This window comes from Cibotium barometz, chromosome 6, assembly GCF_041138505.1.
Source record: "Cibotium barometz isolate CiBa-2024 chromosome 6, ASM4113850v1, whole genome shotgun sequence".
Lineage (NCBI taxonomy): Eukaryota > Viridiplantae > Streptophyta > Polypodiopsida > Cyatheales > Cibotiaceae > Cibotium > Cibotium barometz.
The window spans coordinates 29,105,074-29,117,995 of NC_141051.1; the positions used below are offsets into that span (position 1 = coordinate 29,105,074).

The window sequence follows — 12,922 nt, forward strand, 5'->3', positions numbered from 1 at the left end:
ACTCTTATCTTGTATATGGTGTGTTGAGTGTTGAGTGAAGAAGAAGAAGATATTCAGCCTCTCACCTTGTGTGTTCTCTATTAGGGTTTTGTGAGTGTGTGTGTGCTTGCAAGAGCTCAAGCTCTCTTCCCCTTTGCATCTTTTCAGTTTCTACAGCAATTTACATCATGAATAGGACTCCAACTGTAGCCATACATGATGTAACTCCAGAGGAGAGATTTACTAGCAGAAAACCTGATTTGTCTCATTTGAAAGTCTTTGGATGCATTACATATGTGCATGTGCTAGATGAGCTGAGAACTAAGCTGGATCCAAAAGCTGAAAAATGTGTGTTTATTGGTTATTCCCTTGAGCAAAAGAGATAGAGGTGTTATAACCCTACTACACGTGAGTTGAGGGTAAGCAGGGATGTTGTTTTTGATGAGATGAGGAGCTGGTATGCTGTTGAAAAAGAAGCTGTTGGGACTGATGTGAGTGGAAATGTGGTTGCATAGAATGTAAGTCAGCAATCACAGTCTTTGAGTGGACCAGGAGAGTCCTCATCTAGTGGTTCAGTTTTGATTGACCATGGAGTGGCAGGCTCTGGCATAATACCAGTCCTGCAAATGTGATTAGTACATCACATAAAGGCAAAGAGAAAGTGGTTGAGCCCCTTAGTATGCCTGACATTTCTGCAGGGCATTCTCATGTTGATGGAGAGTCTAGTGGCTAAGAGATGAGCCTTGATGAGGAACTTGGGATACCAGCTATGAGAACACCTGGTGTAAAGAAGGCTATGGAAGCCATGAATGCAAAGCTGCGAAGATCTGGGAGAGTGAAGAATCCTGTGCAGAGGATTACCTATGATGGTTATGTGGCACATCAATATGCATACATGGCAAAAGTTGTACAGGTTGTAGAGCCCACATGCATTGATGAGGCTGTTGGAAATGTGTGTTGGGAGAAAGCTATCGATGAGGAGATGGATGTACTATATAGAAATGAGACTTGGGATTTAGTGTAATTGCCTAAAGGCAAGAAAGCCATTGGATGCAAGTGGGTGTACAAAGTAAAACATAACAATGATAGAAGCATAAAGAGGGTATAAGACTAGATTGGTAGCCAAAAGATATGCACAGACATATGGCATTGATTATGAGGAGACTTTCAGCCCTGTTGCCAAGATGGCAACAGTGAGAATTGTGATAGCAGTGGTTGCGTCAAAGAAATGGTCTTTACATCATATGGATGTAAAGAATGCATTCTTGCATGGAGATTTGCAGGAAGAGGTGTATATGTTGCAGCCACCTGGTTATGAGGATGTGAGTCACCCCCAGTATGTTTGCTGGTTAAAGAAAGCCTTGCATGGCTTAAAACAAGCACCAAGAGCATGGTCTAACAAGATTTCTGAATATCTTGTCACTATTGGCTTTCATGTAGCCAATGCAGATTTCTCGCTGTATGTGAGACATGGTGATAGAGGGGTTGTGCTTGTTGTCATCTATGTAGATGACTTGATCATTATATGGGGGACCATGATGCAGAGATCTTTGGTGTAAAGATCTTGATTAGACAAAAGTTTGAGGTGAAGGATCTGGGGGAGCTCAGATATTTTTTGGGCATTGAGGTGATTAGGTCACCACATGGTATTGGATTACTGCAGAGACAGTATGGCTTGGACATGTTGTCCAAGTATGATATGACAGGCTGTAAGCCTATCTCAGTGCCATTGGATCAGAATGGCAAGTTGAGTGCAGATCCAGGAGAGATTTTGGAGGATCCTACTATGTATAGGCGCATACTAGGAAGCTTGATCTACATGACGATCACTAGGCCAGATTTGAGCTATGCTGTTGGGTTGGTGAGTGAGATTATGCTGATTCCTCAGAAGCGGCATTTGGATGCATTGAGACGCATAGTGAGGTATGTGAGGTCTACTTTGCATTGTGGACTATTTTATGAAAGTGGGACAGAGATATGTGTACATGGGTACACAGATGCTGATTGGGCCGGTAGTATCTCAGATAGAAGATCTACTAGTGGGACAGAGATATGTGTACATGGGTACACATATGCTGATTGGGCCGGTAGTATCTCAGATAGAAGATCTACTAGTGGCTTCATGTTTTCTTTGGAGAGTGCTAATGTGACTTGGAGCAGCAAGAAGCAGCCTACGGTTGCTCTATCCAGTATAGAGGCCGAGTACAGAGGTGCTGCTATGGCAGCATGTGAGGTAGCTTGGTTGAGAAAGGTACTTGCAGATTTGGGTCTATCAGTGCCTCATGACAGTGCCCATGGTGGTGTTGGTCATCCCACTATAACCATTTTCCATTGAGCATTCTCAATACTCTACGCAAGAATAGAGAAATCCGTGCATATATAGAGAGATCTATACATAAGGCAGAGATCACTCTATGCATGCATAGAGCTCATAGAGAGCCATATGGTTGCATAGAGAGCTATATCTAGGCATATGGTTGCATAGAGAGCTATATCTAGGCATAGAGCTTAATGAATTTGCAAAAGGGTTCTACCTTATGCATAGAGCTTAAAGAGAGACATGTGCATAAGGTAAGGGAACTTATGCAAATGCATAGAGCTTAATGTATTTGCATCATGAGAGATCTCATGCATGCGAAAAAAAATGTACTCTCATAGCACCCGATGGGGCTACACAAGATAGATGGAAGACATACACATCAAAGAAACATGATTTATAAGAAAGCTATTATGCATAAGAGAGCCTATGAGATAACTCATGAGAGGTTATGCATATATAGAGCTATCTATATGTATAGATCATGAGAGCTCATGCATAGCTCTTATCATGCATGTAAGAGATCTCACAAGAGCTCTCTTATATCTCATGTAACAGAGCGCATAAGATCTCTCTTATATGCATAATGAGATCTCATGAATAGAATAGCTATTTTTATAATTTATGCATGAAATACACTCTATGCATGTCAACCCTCCTGGGACCTAAACAACTTAATCTTCGATTATGAACCATTTTGGATAGTGGATTGGTTTGATCTAGAAACTGTGATAAGGGATATGAATCGAAAAACTTTTTGGAAATTGTAGAGGAAATGTTTTATTAACATAGTAGAGTGATTTGACAATTAAAGCTTCAATGATTGTTGTTTGTGCTCACAGTTGAGCCCAGATGTGCACCTACAAGTGGGTATGGACAAGGAGTGAAATAATAAAACACTAGAAATCATAGACTAGGTCATGAGCCACACAAGAGTAGAGAGAGAGATGAGCTTTACACATGCAAAGAGGAAAAGACGAAAGACTCGTGCTTCAAGAAGTAATCATTCGATAGGAACCTAAAGGTATTTTAAGAATTAGCTCTTTATAAATGTATATTTTTAAATGTTAAAACAGTGGCTAATTTTGATCATCATTCTATGAGTTAAAAACTAATTTTCAAGAACTATGAGTTTTAGAGATTGTTAAATATCTTAAAACAAAACCCATGGGTTAAGGTGGACCGCTTTCTTTGCTTTAGTAGCACTAAGCAGTGAAAAAAGTTTCATATCGAAGAACTTATTGTAAAAAAATTGAAAAGTAAGATTGTTGCTAGTGCTTTTTAAGTATAAAATGTTTTTAAGTATAAAATGTCTTTAAAAAACAATTGTTTATTTCTCTCTATCCTTTACGCGCCTTAATAGAAGTGCTATAGTAATGTTCGAGACACTAGTTTTTTGCTCCACTTTTTCTTACATATGCACACAATTACTTTCATCTCAATTTTTGGTACATGCATTCATTATCATGAACTAGTCTAACTATGATCTCAAGAAATGGTCATGGTCATCCTTCTTCTCATGAAATTACTTCCTCTTATATCTTTCTCTATTATGAATGGAGTACCAATGTTTTCTAATCTTTAAGATTAGAAGTTTTCTTAAAAAGTAATATAGCACTTTATTTTCATATAGCTTCTTTCACTCACTTTATGTTATGAAATTTCAAGTTATTGACTACTTATCTCATCATCCCAGCTAGAAGTTATTCTTATACTAATGATAAACTTGACACTTTTAACTCATGTAGTTTGATAGTTGCAAAGGTTTATTTCAACGTCATTAGAATTTCATTGCTAGTGTTGTAGTAGAATGTGCTAAATGTCATTAGATTCTCATTGCTAGTGCTATAGTAGAATGTGCTAGCCAAGCTAGTGGAAAAGAGGATTCTACAAAAGTTGGACATTCATGCATGAAAACAAAAATAGAATTAAATTATGTGGTCCATAACACCTTACAAAGCTTGCATGATGCTTATTAAACTCCTATTCCACATCAACAATCAAAATATGGGAATTTTAAAAGCTTTTACAAACAATAGACACACAATAGGCAAGAGGGATCTTATGTGAAATCCCCATGGATATTCTTAAATGAAGGCATTTATGTGAAGGTTTCTCCATATAAGACTCCAAACTTATTATCTTTTTTGGGCAAGGGTCATGCATACTTTTCTTTGGTTACTAAGTTTGGATCCATGATTCCCCATCCACAAAGCTGAGTGACTCGAAGGGTGCCGCCTGGGAGGCGGTGAGCTGATAGGACCATGCGACCCGGCTCTTAGAGTTGGCTCCAGGCCCAGAGCATTGGTACTCTCCATAGAAAGCCGTCCTGCATATAAAACGGTCAATTTGGAAAAATAGGTGTAGGGCATCAATTAATGATTTATCGATTAATAATATAACTTTCAGCTTTTATAGCGAAAGGCATCATTAATATTATAATTACTTTTGGTTGCTTGAATCACCGAAGTCGTTCCAACCAGCAGGTATGATGATGTCATCCATGTAGGTGTAGATGAACACCACCCTAGAGTAAGCCCCCCACGCTCTGCCCAGGTAGATCATACCAGACCCCGTCACTTTGCAATTCACAAATGAGAAGCCAGTGTCCTCGCTTGGCTGCTGCCGATTCTGTGCAGTCACGGAACCGGAGCTGGTGGCAATGGAGTGTAGCTCGCAGCCCTGATTAATCAATCATTGCCATTAGTGAACTTATCAAGTTTATAAATATGCTTAGGTTGTTCGTGGCCGTATTTTGGAGAGCTCAATACGAGCTTAGGCCGGGGTTGATCATCAGGGCTGGTAATTAACTACACCAAATTATTTTAATCACCTCGTAATAGGATAGACCATCTCCAAATATGAAGTCGATAGAGCCTTGGATGAAGCAGCCTTCAAAGTAGTGCCTTCCTTCTTGATCGTACAGAGTGTCTTGTGCTCCATAGAAGTTGCAGTTGTAGAAGGCTGCCTTGTCTCCTGAAATTCTCAAAGCCACTGCTTGCCTACCTATGGCACCTGGAGATGGAGCTGGGGCCGAATTCTGCGTTTGTGAAAGGGTTTGATTAATGATGATACTCAAGCTAACTAGCTAATCGGTACTACATATACATATACACATAGATAGATACATACATACAAATACACACACACATATATATATATATATACCTACACATATATATGTGTATGTATGTGTGACATGTGTGCATATATGTATGTATATATATACACACACCCCATATACACACGCATATATATGTGTATGTATATATGTACATATATATATGCACATATGTGTGTGTATTTATGAACACACACATACAATATAAATGCATGTGTGTGTACGTGATACATATATATATGTGTGTGTGAGCGTATATATATGCATATGTATACATAAGTAAATCAATAAAGATATATATACTTATTCATATATATATATATATATATATATATATATACACACACTCACATCATATATACACATACATAGTGTATATATGTGTGGGTATGTTTGTGTCTATATATATATATATATATATAAACTTATGTATAACACTACAATTTTTCTTGTTTCAACTTGAAGGTTTAGTGAAACACATAGATGCAAGGAGTGTGCATGTGAGGGTGTGTAAGAATATTGCAACAAGACAATTCATGCAAAGAGAGAAATGAGTAAGAGCAAAGTGTGTGTGTGTGAGAGAGAGAGAGTATACATATATATGTGTATATATAAATATTTACATGCATACATACAAACATATATATATATATATATATGTGTGTGTGGGTATGTGTGTGTGTGTGTGTGTGTGGATATGTGTGTAATATATATATATATATATATACACACACACACATGTAGAAACATTTCTACATATATGTGCATGTATGTGTAAATTATGTATATGTGTGTGTGTGTCTATATATATTTATAAATAAATTGATAAATAGATATATGTGTGTGAGTATGTCTAGTTATATGTGTGTGTGTATCTATATATTTGTATAAATAAATAAATAAATAGATATGTGTGTGTGTATGTCCAATAATATGTATAAATATAAAGATATATTTATATCTAAAAATAACATTACAAATTTTATGTTTCACCTTGAAGGAAATGTCACGTGCAATGAAGTAGTCCGAGTTGACTGCCACACTCGCACTGTTGTAAGTACTACCACTACTTGATGCCGTGTCTTGCCATGTAATAGTTGTCACATCACTCCCAGCACCCAAAAAGGTTATGTACGATTTAGTGCTTGGGATGTTGACCTTCTCCCTACAACATCAAAGAAATATTTTATATTTGTCAATAGAATATATTAATAGAAGGCCATAAACGATATCATTAATAATTGATACAAGGTTGTCATCATCTTTGTGAATCATTGTTCTCATCCATACAAACCAAAGATCATTATCTCTTGATGTTTTTGTTATCAATCCATGAGCACCCAAATGATAGAGTTTTCATCATCATTGATCACTTGTTGGCTTAGAATACACTAAAGTCATGCTAAGGCCACAAGTTATATCCATGTAGATTGATGAAAGGCCTCACACAAAGTAATAGCATCATTCTTCTTCATTCTAAAGCCACAAATTATATCCTTGATTGATACAAAGCCTCACACAAAGAAATAGCATCAATCTTCTAATTCATACTTAACTATATAGGCTGCAATTGTCTCTCTCTCTCTCTCTATATATATATATACAATATATATACATATGTATATATATTTACATATGTATATATATACATATGTATATATATATGTATATGTATATATGTATGTATATTAAAAGTTTGACAAACATCACGGATTTTTATATATACACAACTCACACAACCCCCAATCTAAGGACAAAATCATCATCATTAGGTCAAGGACATATTTTTCTCATTTTCTTCAGTTTAGTGTCGATTCAGGCCATAACATACGCTATGATAAACAAAAGATTGTTTTAGCTTAGGATAGAACACGTTTCTTCCTGATTGATCTTACGTATAAACTCCGGCTTCTATTTGGATTGTCACCCTCTGTGTGTTGTGGCTGGCAACTGAGTCTACTGCAGCCTGAACCGTTGTGAAGTCTGCATTGCCCGTTTTGGCAACTGTGATCACATTGCTAGGGGTAGCCGCAGCACTTGTCAAAGACAGGGCCTCACCACTAGTACTACTAGCAGCATGGCTTTTAGAGCCCACTTGCTTAACCCATGTGAGAAATTCAGTTTGAGTATCAGCAAGCGTCATATTAGTTGAAGGACTGGTCTTCAAGCTTCGATGAATCATTGCTCTACTCTCAACATATGGATTTATGCCAAGCCATGGAAATAGTAAAGAAATGATGAGCAAGGCGCAAGCGCCCATGCTACTAGCCGAGTTCATGATTAAGGCCAGTACTCTTCTTAGGCAGATGTTGTGTTCTCTCTGTGTAATGTTCTGTGTCTCTTAATTTACGTATGGCTGCCCAATCCTGGGCCCTTTATAGACAGACATGGAAGGGAGAGCTGGTAGAGGTCAACACGTCCAAATTCGAGGGCAGTTGAATACAAATTAATCAGTCAATAATGGACAGCTTTTGTGTGCTAGGTCAGCGACTATCGTAATGGTGTTGCCGTTATCCTCCTCAGCGCAACAGCTCATGACTCTCACGACTCTCATGTTGTCGCTTGAATTTGGTTGGCAATAGAACACGGTGGCACCCTTAGCACACGTAACTCCTCCCCCATTAGCACACGTAATTTATTGTGTCGCTTTAATTGGACGACGTTACTGCGTTGAATTTGCCTACGAGCACCCTTTACCACACGTCCATTAGCACATTGATAGATCTAAGTAGTACTACCAACAATGTGCTTCTACATTAAAAAAAATACTACACTAATACACCAATATTCATTTTACATAACATATCAATACTGATTAACATTCTACATGAAATTCGTGCACTTTTGAGTTCTCATTTCCTTATTGAACTAAATGACTACCGGCCATAACCCTTGAATGCAATAGTGCCTTTCTTACTTAGAAGCACACACGTATTTCCTTCTTTCTCATCACTTAAACACATAAGGTCTAAATTTTAGATCTATAAGTTACCCTTACATCAATCGATGTGGCATTTCACAAGCTATACTATATGTGGAGATGGACAGCTTTGAAGTTTTTGGCATCACATGGAACCATGATATATTCTGATTGTTGACTTTCAACTTTCAATGAAGCTCACCTATGACATACTATTACTTTCCTACTTGAAATGAAGCTCTTATGAACTTATCCAAAACCATTGCCATGGATTGCTTATAACACCCATTGTCCTTGTATAAGATGCATCATCTATTGTTGCCAAAGGAATGTTATTATCGACATTGAGGCACTCCCCGTATTAGGAAAGATTTGGACTCAAAAAAGGGTACTCTAAGAAGAGCCATGTAATCACTTTTCTAAAAAACATGGAGTAGTGGTGAACCTTATGTATCTTCTATCAAAACCCCCACATGTGACATATTCCTAGAAAGCCCTTCAAAAGTAGATTATGAATCTACCACCTCCAATCAATTTGTACTTGATATGCTCACGTTATGCCTTCCCCGCTAAAAGGTAGATTCCAATAATTGTGACATCGGTGCACCTCCAACAAATTCAAGTTATGCATATCAAGTTATGCATCGATGTCATATGCTCAAGTTATGCCTTCCACTAAAAGGTAGATTCTAACGATTGTGTTGTTATGTGTGTGTCTGTGTATACACACACACACATAAATACACGTACATAAATACATATATATGTGTTTGTATATGTGTGTGTGTGTATGTGTATGTGTATATACATACATACATATATATATATATATGCATACATATATATATATATATATACATACATACATACATATATATATATATATATACATACATATGTGTGTGTGTGTGTGTATGTACATGTGGCCATAGCCATACCTTAACATGTGGTCTACCTCATGTCCCTATGGTTATGTAGTGGTGAGGATTGGCTCATGTATCACATTCTCTCCCAAAAAGATTGCATTCCTCCTGAGATACATATGCCTCATCACATAGGCAAATAAGGATGGTACTTGGCAAGGGAAAAATTAGGGGAGAAATTTAGCCAAAAGGCTGATTTTAAATTCAAGGGTTTTCCAAAAGTCACGAGCTATTTTACACCTTAAAAAATGATGACTTTTGAAATCTATTAGCGCAAGGTAGCATTTTTTAGTAAGAGAGAGGGAGAACTTTCACCATGTGTTTTATTCTACTTTACAATACATTTGTAGTGGTGACCAGCTCATGTATCACATTCTCTCCCACAAAGATAGCATTCCTCCTCAGATACATATGCCTCATCACATAGGCACATAAGAATGGTACTAGGCAAGGAAAAAACTAGGGGAGAAATTTAGCCCAAAGGCTGATTTTCAAGGGCTTTCCAAAAGTTGTGAGCTATTTTAGACCTTTAAAAATGATGACTTTTTAAAAAAATTAACTCAAGGTAGCATTTTTGAGTAATTATTAAAAAGAAAATTGCCAAATTTACTCTAAAAGTGAACATATATCCTAAAAATTCTCATACATTTGCCGAAGTTTTCTACAAATGCTACCTTCTACTATCAAAGAAAGATTTGCCAGCCTATCTCTACTTCGACCATACGATATGCCCCTTATTTTTTACCCTGGTACAAAGGTATTATTGCATGGATGTCACAATCGTTGAAATCTACCTTTAGTGAGGAAGGCATAACTTAAGTACTCTAAATTTGTTAAATGTGGATGCCACAATTGTTGGAATCTACCTTTTAGTAGGGAACTTGACCATATAAAGTCCAAATTTGTCAAAGCTGATAGGTTTTAAATCTACTTTCCAATGGTATGTCACATGTGGGGGTTTTAATAGTATGTCACATGCTCTAATGGTATGTCACATATGGGAATTTTAATTTAAGATATATAAGGTTCACCACTACGGCCCCCCGTTTAAAAAAAACTCATGCTGTGTATTTAATGGTACCACTGTCTTATTATAGTGTTAACATAGTTCAACATAAATTTAATAGAAGTGTATTATTTTCATCAACATAAAATGATTCAAATCTAATGAATAGAGCCTAAGAACTTCTTCATATTATGCATGGTTCATAAGATACAAACTCATGAAAACAGTTATTCATTATTGTTTTTTTGCCACCTTATTTGTCAGTTCAAAAATTACCTTTTGGTTATTTGTAGCACTCTATTTTGATATGCTTTCTGTATTATTGACACATGTTTGCACATGCATGAATTTTAAGGTACAAAGTTACACAAGTAAATGAAAGGAAAAATCATTGATGTCTTGTTTATCAACCAAATTGTTTCAAAATATTATGAGATTGAAGAGTGCAAGTGAGACTTTTGCTATATTTGCATCATCTTGTAGAAATTTTTGAACCTTCAAGAATTTAAGAGTGTGAATGAGAGTAAGAGTTAGGATTTCACTATTCATATTACTTAAGATGTTGGGTTGTTCTTGTTTTTTAAACTTTTGGCTTCTTCATCTTCATAAAATGGTTCTCTCTCTATTACATCCCAATGGCCACCATCATAGCCAAAGGAGGCTAAGAGCGCTGGCCACCACCTAGCCATGGAGACGAATGTGGATAATTCCACACTCTCGGGAACTTATAGGGCTTTCTCGCCAATAAACTTGCACAACCACCCAACTTCTCCGACTTGGGTGGCCTCACCTCTAGACCCTGGATGCACTCACCATCCACACTCTCGTGTTCAGGCTCCACATTCCTTTGAGCTTACATGCACCGTTATAGGCTACGTGACATTACCCTCCCTTCTAAAGAGTTTTTTAATTCAAAAACAAACTCGGGAAAGACCTTGGTAAGGACATTTAGTTGTTCTCACTTGAGACCTTTTCTAACCTGTCCTTCCACTTAACAATTGCCTATTAGTACACATAGTACACCTGGTGTCCCAATCTTTGAACCTAAGAATTATCCTCGATTCATGTGGAAGTATGGTAACTCCAAGGACTCAACTACAACTTTAAGACAAACTACCTTATCTTGGTGATACATTGTTTTCACATGTCACCAACATGAAAAACTAGATATACTCGAGAGCTCTCCGAAAACTCAAGTTTGTAGACTACGCTACTAAAGAGTTGAATATTCTTATTTTATAGCTCTACATCCATGTGGAATTGTGGTAACTCCAAGGACTCAACTACAACTTTAAGACAAACTACCTTATCTTGGTGATACATTGTTTTCACATGTCACTAACATGAAAAACTAGATATACTCGAGAGCTCTCCGTAAATCCAAGTCTGTAGACTATGCTACTAAAGAGTTGAATATTCTTCTTTTGTAGCTCTACATCTATAGGAGATGTATACTAGAACCATGCAACAACCTAAATGGAATAAATCAATTTGATAAATGTTTGAATGGCAAAAACCAAATTCAATAGATGACATGTACTCCTCTCAACTTGATTGCTTTTACTACCATATGTACAAGCATATTCTCTAGAAACATCTCTTACAAGACGGCTCAACCACTTACCCCGAAGTGCTCAACTCAATTGAAGTAAACCCTTTGGCACTACAACATAAGCAAGGGGCATTCCAACATCCAATCCTTGTTGACCAATGACATCTAATCAACACCTATTTCAATCTGTGAACACTACAGTTCAATATCTAGCGATGAGCCATAATAGCTGTAGACTCAACTTTCAGTGTGAATAAAAACGGAAAAATCCAGGAACTTGTCCCAAATATTTTGTCGATCCACCTCATGGCTACCTACCATGCTTGAGCATAGTGTGAAAACACTTGCACACCTACACAACTACACACTGAACACTTGGTGATTTGGCCACCTCAAATGGATAGGTTTAGAGTGTTATCTAGAATAACAAGTACCTTAGGTATGTGAATGTCCATAAAATTTCAGCTCATTGAAAATTCAACACCCAATATCGATTAAAATATACTATCACTTTTTTCACTGATAAGTTTTAGCACCCCCATTTGACACAAGGTCAAGTGGCCCATGAAGGCCTGATTACTCCGTCTCAGTACATAACCCAAGAGATTTATCTGATCACTCCCAGACACCATAGGACCTTGTGAAGTATAGGATGGATATCAATTCCCTTGTGAAAAACTTAAAGCATGGGAACGAGCTTCAAAACGCGTCCGAAATTACCCCAAAAGGTGCAATACTACACTTTAGGGTATAGCTTCTCCACCTAAGAGAATAGCTTAATATGAGACAATCAAAAGATAAGCTTTAAGAGGTGATGATCAGGGCAATAAGGGTCAAGATAACCTACTCTAATACCAATTGTTAAATTGGAGATGAAGGTAGAAACACACATATAGATGCAATAAGCTTTTTTTCATAGAAAGAAGCACATCCCTCAAAGTTTATTGATGAGAATGAAGTCCAAGTGAAGTGATATGATAAGTTGACTTACACATCACTAATAATAGTGTGTATATACTCTCGCTGAAAAAAACCTCATGAGGAGGAAGAAGGGAGCGTGTACACATGCACTCATAAGAATGTGTACAAACATGCTGAAGGGAA

General features: G+C 37.1%; 1 protein-coding gene across 1 annotated transcript; it reads right to left on the minus strand.

Moving 5' to 3' along the window:
* Window positions 1-4,241: 4,241 nt before the first annotated feature.
* LOC147637609 (putative pectinesterase 53) lies at window positions 4,242-7,746 on the minus strand. Its single transcript, XM_086798919.1, has 5 exons — window positions 7,313-7,746; window positions 6,411-6,582; window positions 5,130-5,336; window positions 4,743-4,978; window positions 4,242-4,625 (listed from the first exon to the last, which is right to left on the minus strand). The coding sequence occupies exons 1-5, from the start codon at window positions 7,693-7,695 to the stop codon at window positions 4,478-4,480; spliced, it is 1,146 nt and encodes a 381-aa protein (XP_086655045.1). The 5' UTR covers window positions 7,696-7,746; the 3' UTR covers window positions 4,242-4,477.
* Between the last annotated feature and the right edge of the window lie 5,176 nt (window positions 7,747-12,922).

Excerpts from the sequence above, each read along its gene's own strand:
- LOC147637609 (XM_086798919.1), bottom strand. The coding sequence starts at position 7,695 with ATGAACTCGGCTAGTAGCATGGGCGCTTGCGCCTTGCTCATCATTTCT. Across the intron at positions 6,583-7,312 it reads ATAGAAGCCGGAGTTTATAC|GGAGAAGGTCAACATCCCAA; the intron begins GTAAGATCAATC and ends TTGATGTTGTAG. Across the intron at positions 5,337-6,410 it reads CACGTGACATTTCCTTCAAG|AATTCGGCCCCAGCTCCATC; the intron begins GTGAAACATAAA and ends TCACAAACGCAG.